The sequence below is a fragment of the Chiloscyllium plagiosum genome, unplaced genomic scaffold (assembly GCF_037043375.1).
Source record: "Chiloscyllium plagiosum isolate Xiang-an unplaced genomic scaffold, Cpla_swu_hap1 HiC_scaffold_2, whole genome shotgun sequence".
NCBI lineage: Eukaryota > Metazoa > Chordata > Chondrichthyes > Orectolobiformes > Hemiscylliidae > Chiloscyllium > Chiloscyllium plagiosum.
This window is the reverse complement of record NW_028270140.1, coordinates 46244184-46254059: the sequence shown is the minus strand read 5'-3', so window position 1 is coordinate 46254059 and position 9876 is coordinate 46244184. Positions and strand designations below refer to the sequence as shown.

Genomic DNA, 9876 nt, shown 5'->3' with positions numbered 1-9876 from the left:
TTTATCTACTATTCTGCTCTGATTAGGTTCAGGAGGAAGTCTAGCAAGATGGCAGAATCTATACTTCCAATGTCACTGACTAAAGTATTCTATATACACGCCGTACTTTGTCCTGATGTTATTGTGGGGTGTTTGGGTAAATGTGGCACCCATCACAGGAAAACACACTTCGGGACCGTACCAGATTGACTTTCATACTTTCCTCGATTTGAAAAGTAACTGCTTTCCTTTTGTATATTTCAGTTAGTTCCACCTACACTAGCCTTGCCCTTCACTGTGGGTGGAAGTACACCGATTCGTTGCAGATGCCTATTGTAAATACCTGTTGCCACGTGGTAAAACAATATCGCCCAATACTCACGGATGCAACATCTGTTGGCTCTTTTGTTGCCACTTTGCTGCCATTATATAATTTGTGGGGCACTAAATCTGCATCTTGCTTCTTCTCTTTTTGTTTGCAAATAAAAGACCTACTTCTTGAAGAACTCTCTGCATCTCCTGTTGATTATCTACATTTTCTCCATGACAAATTTGGTGCTGCGAGCAGGATCGTACAGAGACCTACCTGGAAAGAGGGCAGCATTAACAGGGCGCTTCTTAGTCCACCGGGGGCATTCCCGAGACTGACAGAATAAAGGTACCCAACAAAAAGAAAGTTAGCATTTTTGCTGTGAATTTGGACTATATTCTATTGGCATGGGGTGGTACTTGGGGACTCGGAGCTGCGGGAACCTGTGGGAGGGTCTCTCTGATCCAAGATCCAAAGGCGTGGGCTAAATAGCGGCTGAAGGAGACGTGGAGAATTGGTCAAGAAAACTGCACAGTGGGAAAGGGGTGAGTAAGAATAGAACGTAGCAATTGTCAGAGTAAAATGTCCGCATGGTAGTAGTGAAAATTCCATATGGTGTTAATAAAAGTCCACGTGGTTGTAGTGAAAATTCCATGTGGTACTAATAAAATTCAATATGGTAAATATAAGACCCTATTAGATACTGCCTCGCAGGAACCGAGGGCCTGAACAGGTAGGCCAAAATAAATAAGGTGAAATTGTTTTATTGGAAGCACTGATAGACTTGTTTAGAAAGTCAGCAGATTGGTAGGGGATGATTAAAAGTAAAATAGCAGAGAATAGTCGGAGTGTTATAGTGTTACTAGACTGTTGAATATTTTAGACAAGGCCTGTATGATAATTAGACTGCACTTTTGAAAATGAACAAAGGGTCTGTTTAAGTAAGGCTCTGGCTGAGAGAGAGAGAGAGAGAGCAAGAGAGATTGATTTACTGCTGCGATCTTGGCTGTTCGCAACAAGGCTCTGAATGAGAGAGAAAGACCAGCTATAGTTTGCAGTTCATTTCTGTGTGTGTGTGTGAGAAAGAGATTTTTCAAGAAAATGTTAGTCAATGGTGCATTTGCAGGTGCAGTGTTAGATTGGTTCAGGTTGAACGAATGAGAATAAGTTGTTTGTATTAAGTAGCTGCAATTAAGGACATTTAGGAATTGATAGATTGCTAAGGGACAATTGCAAGTTATAAAGTTAGGGATTGCTGATACTGTTGACAAAGTCATACCAGATTTGAATGGTGTGAGGAAGTGATTTGTGAGAGCAGAGATAATGTATCAGCTGGACTGAAATATATGCTAGGATGGATAAAGGGACTGCAGTTGTGATACTGAATAAGAAATTTCCAGTGGCAAGAAATGATATTGTAAAAAATTCTGAGAAATGGGAAAAAAGAACTCAGGATTTATTGACGAAATGACCAAAAGAAGGTACCTTTGATATACATATATACAATGAGATTGAAGGACGAATTAAGAACTATAAACCGAAAGATAAATCTAAAAATAGGAACCAAAAGAGGGAAGAGGGTGAGGAACTGAAGGTAGCTTGTCAGGCACCCTTGGTGACAAGAAAAGCTGCAAAAGAACAAGCTGAGCAGATACAGGAAACAGAAAAGCAGGAATCAGCACACCCCACTTTTATACCCAGATGTGGAGGAGTTGAATAGACCTCCTCCCAACTCGAACGAAGAGGCATTGAAGCAGTGTCCAGGAAGAAAGGGAACAGTAGAAATAGAGGGACAGTTGGAATGGGATAGAAGTACGGAAGACAAAAATGAACTGAGGGAAAGAAGAGAAAGAGAGTAAAGGGACAGGCAGGAGCAACTAGAAACTATACAACCAGAGCAAGAAAAGCTGAAACATGAGATTAGTATGCTGCGTGGGCTAAGGGAATAAAAAGCAATTGAGGAATATGCATTGTGATATGAAAGGGGGACTGAAGAGAAAAGAAGTGAAGGTGACATAGAGGAAGTGGAAAGGGATGATGAGAGACAAGGAAAGAAAAAGGCCCCAGTACCTAAAAAATGGGAGGAATTAGAAATAGCATCGGAAAGGGAACAATTGAGAAGTGGTGTCGGTAAAGGGAAAAAGGGCCAACAAGGAAGGATGCTACTGCTCCTTATAAAAGAGGGGAGAAACCCATAATACATTCCTTGAGGAATTCAGGATCTGGAAGAGTTGAAGAACGTGCTGCCCAGTTTACATGAGGGAGCAGGAAAGTGGATCAGGGCTTTTGAAGATGAAAGCACAGGGTGATTGCTGGCTATAGGAGACTTGAAGGCACTGCTGGTGAGGCTGGTAGGGCTCCCGAAGTTAAAGGAAATCATGGTCCGAGTCTGTGTGAAAAATGCGGCAGAAAATCCAATGATTGATGGGGTTGGATTTGATCGAGTGAGACAGAGTGTATGGCAGGCCTTAAGAGACGGTTATCCACCCAAAATGGACACCCAGGCTTTGAGAGGGGATCCACTGGGAGAAAGTGAAAACCCGGCTGCCCACTTGGAAAAACAGTTTAAAAAATGGAGGCTGGAAACAGAGCAAGACATAGAGACTAATCAGTTGCTGACCACAATGTTCCAAAATTCCATCATTGAGGCAATGCCCTCCCAAGTCATGTCAAGACCGGAGGAGATGGTGGGTCTGACATCATCAATGAGCCACCAGGAATTTAGAAATCATGTAGCTCATGCAATTGAAAAGTTTCGAAAAGACAAAGAGAAACTGTCTGAACAGCAGGAGAAGGTGCAAAGGAAGCTGGCACAAATCCAGCACGAAGAGCTTAAAAAGAAAGATAAAGAGAAGGCTAAAAGGTGTTGCCAGTAAGAACTGACACAGTAATCAACACTGTCGTGAACTAAGTGCCGGTGCAAGGGGCGAACTATCAGTTAGTCAGACAGGGGCCAGAAAGTCCCATGCCAGCAATCGAGGTTTTCAGAGAAGCTTTTCCACGGGTGATGTATCCAGGAGAGGGCAGATTTAAACAACAGCCGAAACAGAACTGGGGTCCCCCAGGACAGGGATGTAGGAATGGGGGACTTAGGTACATGATAAATAAATCAGGCTCAAGGGGGGCCAGAAATTATGTGCTGGGGATGCCATCAACCAGGTCACTTTAGGAGGAATTGCCCTTATTGGACCGGGCCTTCTCTGCCCTACAGTGGGCCTAGATGGCGGGAATCCCCAGTGGCCACTTCCCAGACACTGCCTGACCTGCTGCGCTTTTCCAGCAACACATTTTCAGCTCTGATCTCCAGCATCTGCAGTCCTCACTTTCTCCATGGTCATAGAAAAGGCCAATACACAATTACTGATGCAAGAAGTTAAAGATGTTAATGTTTATTGGATAGGAGATATAGCAAGTGATATTTAAGACATTTGGGGGATGTGGGAAGCAGAAGTGTTGACGATATTGACTAAAGCAAGACCACCTAAGTCTGAGCTGCACTGTACGGTAATATTTGATGAGTTTCAGGATGAGGTGTTAGAGATGCAGTGGCAGCAGGAAGTCACTGCTCCACAACATTTGTGAAGTGAAGCAATAGTATTAGGGGAGCAGGGAGTGATCCTGCAAATGGAGAGAAATGCGTTCCTGGAAAAGTGGGATAGAGTGCCAGGCGCCGCACCACATGTAACCTTACTGGTAAATAAGGGATATCAATCTAAAGACTTAGGACCAATGGCCAGGCATGTAGAAACAGTCAGGGAATGGCATATGCTCACGACAGCGGTTTGGGAATCTGGGAATGGCAGCTATATAAAAATTCTAGCATGCTGCAACTTGACAGGGAATCTGAAGGAAGTCAAGGTAACACCCCAGTGGAGCATGCCAGTGACAGTGAAGGAAGGTGATCAATATGGTAATGAGCAATGGATGCATTACCAGCTACTTTGTGGTCACAGCATAATACAGATATGGGGAGAGTAAAATCAGTTAGCCCAGTGGAAATAAGGTTGAAACCAGGAGCTGGGACAGTAGTGACATTTCTGGCGAATGAAGTTATCCCAAGGTTTGGTATACCGTCAGAAATTAGTTCAGACAATGTGTTTGCCTTCATTCAGAAAGTAGTTAAGTTGGTGATACAGTCTTTGAGAATCAAACAGAGGTTTGGGTGTGTGTATCATCCCCAGTCACAGGGTATGGTGGAAAGGATTAATGGGACATTGAAAGCCAAATTAAACAAGATCTGTGCAAGCACCAATCTTCATTGGGTTGATGCGCTGCTGCTGGTGCTAATGAGTTATCGCATGCAGATTAATCACATGACCAATCTAACACCGCATGAGATGCTCACAGGTAGACCTATGCCAGTGCCCAGGTGGAGAGGCCCATTCAAAGGGCCTAGCTTGGAGCGGTTAAGCTTAGAACTTAAGCAATATATGCAGCAGCTAACTATGATACATGAGACTATCCACCTGCAAGAAACACAGAGGGAACCGCCACCTGTTAATGAGGAAGGACCTATTAAACCCGGGGATTGGGTGTACGTGCGGGTTTTTCGAAGACACTGGAATGAGCTGAGGAGAGAGGGACCTTTCATAGTGACTAAGGCATCGCCTACCACCATCCAATTGGAAAGATGGCACATATGGTACCACCTTAATCATTATACTAAAGCTCTCCCACCAGCACAAACTAACTCTAACACTGAGGTAAATGGAGCTGAGGCCGAGGAACTTGGACACGGGCAGGGCACATGGGAGGCTAGTACCCCCTCAGCGGGTTTCGAACAAGGTACAGGTGAAGTTCTTGGGGATTCTGATCATTCCAGAAATGATTGTGATGGAGTTATGGAGCATAGTTCTCCTGGCAACAGGGATGGGGAAGACATGGGGGATGCCCATGATACCCCCTTTTCTGATGCCAGGCTTGCATACTCAGACTTGGAGACCATTAATTTGGCAGATCTGGACTGGTAATGCCAGGATCACTCAGGCTGGGAGGCAAAGATGTATTAGAAGTGCAGACCTCGCTGCCCTAACATGGGTGCGTGCCTGTGACAATCACTGGTATCAATGGGCAAAATACACTGCCATAATAATGGCTAGACAGGACTGTTTCTTGTGTACAAAGGAGACCCCCTCATACTATGTTGTCTCTATGCCCTATAACTCGACCACCTGTACTCAATGGCATTTGCAGCACTCTAGCCGACCTCTTAATCTGCATCTTTCAGCCATTCGGGTCTAAGGATGTGGCTAAAAATACAGACATTTCTGGAAAAGCTCAGTAGATCTGTGAAAAGAAATCGGAGTTATCCTTTTGATTCCAGTGGCCATCCTCAGAACTGCCCTAGGAAAAAGACATTGGCTAATCATCCTCTCCATATCCCTCATGATGTTATAAACCTCTATAACATTTCCCTCATCAACATACAGGCAATCCCATTGCCCGTTTTGGTGCCTCCTACTTCAGGCCTCTACGATCTACCAGCAGGATGATGTGGGCAGGCAGCAACTCCAACGGTGGTGTAGCTATAGTACCCCGTGGTCCACCAGTAAGACTAATTACACATTCCCTGTGGCTGCTTTCAGGATATGGGAAGGGTTGAGTTTTGATACTTTAAGCAAAATGGCTCCACACCAGTACGCTATTTTAAGGGTCATTGAGGGAATACAAATGAATGAGAGGTAGAAACCACATTGGGGCTGTTTTAAATTCTTAGCGTCCCACCGGCAGGTACTTGGTGGCTGTGTGGTAAGAAAGAAGATTTGCTCCTGATGCTGCCTGCTGACTGGAGTGGCAGCTGTGCCCATGTAATGCTCCTACATGAGGTGGTTATATCACCACATGCGCAGCTTGATGCAATGTCACAGTCAACTTTGCGCCGAACTAAACGACGGTATGTCCCTGATCCAACGATTCGATTGACAGCATAGGACAGCCAAGAGGTATTCCTAATGACTTCGAGGCCCGCAATGAGATTGCCGCAGGCTGGGAGGCTCTCATCCCAGTGATAGGGGTTAACAAGAATGCTGAATGGATTAATTACATTTATTGCAACCAGCAAAGATTTATCAATTATACTGACGATGCCCTTGTGGCCTTGGGAGAACAATTGACTGCTACAAATAAAATGACATGGCAAAACAGACAGGCCTTAGATTGGATACTGGCAGAAAAAGGTGAGGTTTGTGTGATGTTTGGGAAGCATTGCTGTACCTTTATACCTAACAACACTAGCCCCTGGGGGATCTTCTACTAAAGCAATGGAAAAAGTAAAGAATCTAAGACGGGAGCTAAAAGACAATGTGGGGTTTGGTCATTAGGTTTTTGGTTGGCTGAATAATATATTCGGGTCTTGGGGAGCATGCTTTGTCAAGATTAGTGTTATTGTAGGTACGGTTTTGCCTTCGTCTTTTGTTGTGCTATACCATTTATTAAGTCCTTTTTAGTTCGCGTCACTACACAGCAACTTGTGGTCATTTCAGTGCTTACTCCTCGGATGAAACACCACCACTCTACTATTATGATCTGACAACCGCCATGGTGGAAGAAATTGTGCGAGATATGCGGCTGTCCAGCCCCATCTCCGGCACTTTTATTTCCCTTCCCAGGAACAAAGACACGGAGGAGTCTGTCCAAAACTTTTCATTCAACTTTGCAAAGTCGGGTGCGAAAAAATGGTACACACACCCCTTAATAATAATCTCCACACATTATATACACGTAAATGTGGGCTGGGTCTCCTACTGCTGTCTTGACCAACGAGTGCTAGGGTTCCCCACTGTTTTCCTTATTTGGGTTCTGGTGCCTGTTACTCACTTGGCCAATCAGTGTTCGAGTTCCCCGTTCTTTCCTTATATGGATGATGTTGTACAACTGTGGTTAAGGGCGGTCTCTCAGCTATCGAGGAAAGCTGTTACAATTGTTTCATTCATAAAAACATGGGGGAGGTCCGGCACCAGTTTCGAGTGTCTGCTTGTGTTTACTATAAGGCGCTTGTGTTTACTATAAGGTAGAAAAGACTAAAATGCAGCTAACCGTTTAAAAATTACACTACCCCCTACAAATCCCCCGTGTCTTTTCTTACGACCTGTAATTTTTAAACCGTAAGTTTCTTCTCCAGGGCGTTTAATAACTCCCGTGCTTGTTCATCAAACTGCCCGTCTCTAATACTACCCCCGCCCAAGAGGGATTCACGTTGTTCCATCTCGAGATTCATTCGTTCAACCTGCCCATAGGGAACATCCCTCTTTGTAAGGGCGGTTTCGATCAGTCGTTGAGTTAATCCCCGGACGCAGGGAATAACGCAACACCCAAGGGCAGTGAGTACCCCTGCCACCACTATACATGAGACAAGAAAGGGAACGACCACCCCCGTCCATTTACCGAACCAAGCTTCCAACCAGTCCGTGAGGCCAGAGTCGATACCCGAGTTTTCGGCCAGTTCGTCCGCCAATGTGGTGAGTCCATCCAGGGCGCGGGTGATGGACCCATCAGGGGCTGTGTTGTTGGGGATGAAAGTGCAGCACTGAGTGCCTATCATGACACAAACACCCCCCTTCTCTGCCAACATCATGTCTAAGGCCAACCTATTTTCCCACGTCATCCGACTAGTGGCGTCCAGTTGTTCTGCTATTCCTTTCACTGCATCCCGGGTATAATTAATGAACCTCTGCTCATTGTAGTAAATATAATTAATCCAATCCACGTTCTTATTGATAGTCACCCACCAGAACAGTGACGACTCAAAACCCGCCGCTATCTGGTTCCTAGCCTTGTACTCGTCAGGAACACCCCTGGGGACCCCTATGGCATCTAAATATATGTTATCATCGAAAGAGGTCTCCAAAGCTCTCTCAGTTCTTCCACTGGAACGGGGTTGCTCTTGTTTTTCGAATGCCAGGGTGAATGGGATGGCCAATTGAACGATTGCACAAGTGCCCGTCCATTTTCGGGGCAGGGTCTGTCGCAGAACCCTCCCACCACAGTACCACCAGAGGTCTGCTCTAGGCACATGAATGTGGGAGTAATTCCCGCCCCCAGTAGTTTCATTGACCAGCCAAATTGATCCGCTGCACTTGTCAAATGTCCCCACATCGTTGTCCCACTGTAGTCCCGTCCGAGAGACGCAGGCCTGGTGCGTACCCGTTACCCCTGAGAATGATGGCGGGCGGGGCGCCCCCTCAGACTTGACGGGGGGAAACTTCAAACTCAAGGGTCGACAAGTGGAGTCGTTCCAGGCCTCTCGGTCCTGGTACAGCCTTATCATGCAGTCCAAGGCTCGTGGGTGTTTCTCCCATCCCAGCGGGAATGGGACCACCTGAGGGTTAGGGCGGGCACCCGTGCATGCGTAGCAATCACTCTTTTTCATGCTCCTCACAGTATATTTGACCCATTCCATCCAGGCATTCGCCTCCCCATATCCCGTTTCTATTTCAAAGGTCTTTTCCAAATCCGTCACCTCAATTATTCTAATCTTTCCCTGCTCATCGGTGGCGGATGAGCCCCCAGACTCAGCTTCAATGACCGTGATATACGTGCAGCACAGCTGCACCCCCGCCTGTCCTGCCTGGCCCCCAACTCTAATACCCAGTATCGTTCCATTAAGGCTCGCCCCGTTGTTTCCCAAGTTCTTTATGGTCAGATAGAGCGGATTGCACTGATTCTGCCCACAATCCTGTCCAGGGGTGATGGGATCACGGACAACTGACACCATAGCCTGGACCCCGGGGGCTGGAGGCCTATGTATGCCTTCCCTACCATGCAATTGTAATACTAACGCCTGACCCTGGAATCCCCTTTCTCTCTCTAGGTTCCGTTTAGTTTGATTCAGTTCACTTTTAGTCCTGCAGGTCACCAACCCACATAGGTCTAAGCTAAATGTCTGTGTTGGCTTGTTGGCAAGCACGGAGATGGAGAACCACTGACGGTCCTCTACTTGTTTTTTTCGGAGGCCAAATTGGGTAACACGCACACTATGACCCAGCCCAAGGATAATGGCAAAGCAAGTTAACAATATGATTGACCGCATTTTGTCGCGACACCTTTAGCCAAAGGGCACAGTTCCTTTAGACTCGCCAAAGTCCGATTAGTTTGTTCTCAGGGTCTCTGTTCCTTAGCTGCCTTTGTCAGAGAGGTTCGTTCATCCTCCGTCAGTTGTGGCACTGGTCCTTGACTCGAGTGTAATGTGTCCAGCCCTTTTCGGCCGTACGGACAGCCGTTTCGGTCGTCAAAAGTACCAGGAAGGGACCGTCCCAAGTTGGTTCGAGGGTACGCTGCTTCCAGTTTTTAATCAGGACCCACTGACCCGGCTTGACGGTGTGCACCGCAAACTCGTGGGGCGGCGTCTGTGCCAAAAGTGCCTGTTGGCGTAAACGAGATAGAGCAGACCCCAGAGCCACCACATATTTTTGCACAAACATATCCCGAGACACGAATACAGGAGGTTCCCCCTTCGGCCCATGGAACGGGAGGCCAAACAGCATTTCGAAAGGTGAGACGCCCAAATCCCGCCTTGGCTGGGTGCGAATTTGCAATAGGGCAAGGGGTAGGCATTTGGTCCAAGGCAGGCCAATTTCACTAGTGAGTTT

General features: G+C 46.4%; 1 protein-coding gene across 1 annotated transcript; it reads right to left on the bottom strand.

Moving 5' to 3' along the window:
* Nucleotides 1-6284: 6284 nt before the first annotated feature.
* Nucleotides 6285-9450, bottom strand: LOC122546115 (uncharacterized). The gene has a single exon (XM_043684937.2). It carries the CDS (start codon nt 9315-9317, stop codon nt 7386-7388), a length of 1932 nt encoding a protein of 643 aa, XP_043540872.2. The 5' UTR covers nt 9318-9450; the 3' UTR covers nt 6285-7385.
* Nucleotides 9451-9876: the final 426 nt, after the last annotated feature.

What these genes read in the sequence shown, in the direction of transcription:
- LOC122546115 (XM_043684937.2), bottom strand. Translation starts at nt 9,317, where the DNA reads ATGCGGTCAATCATATTGTTAACTTGCTTTGCCATTATCCTTGGGCTG.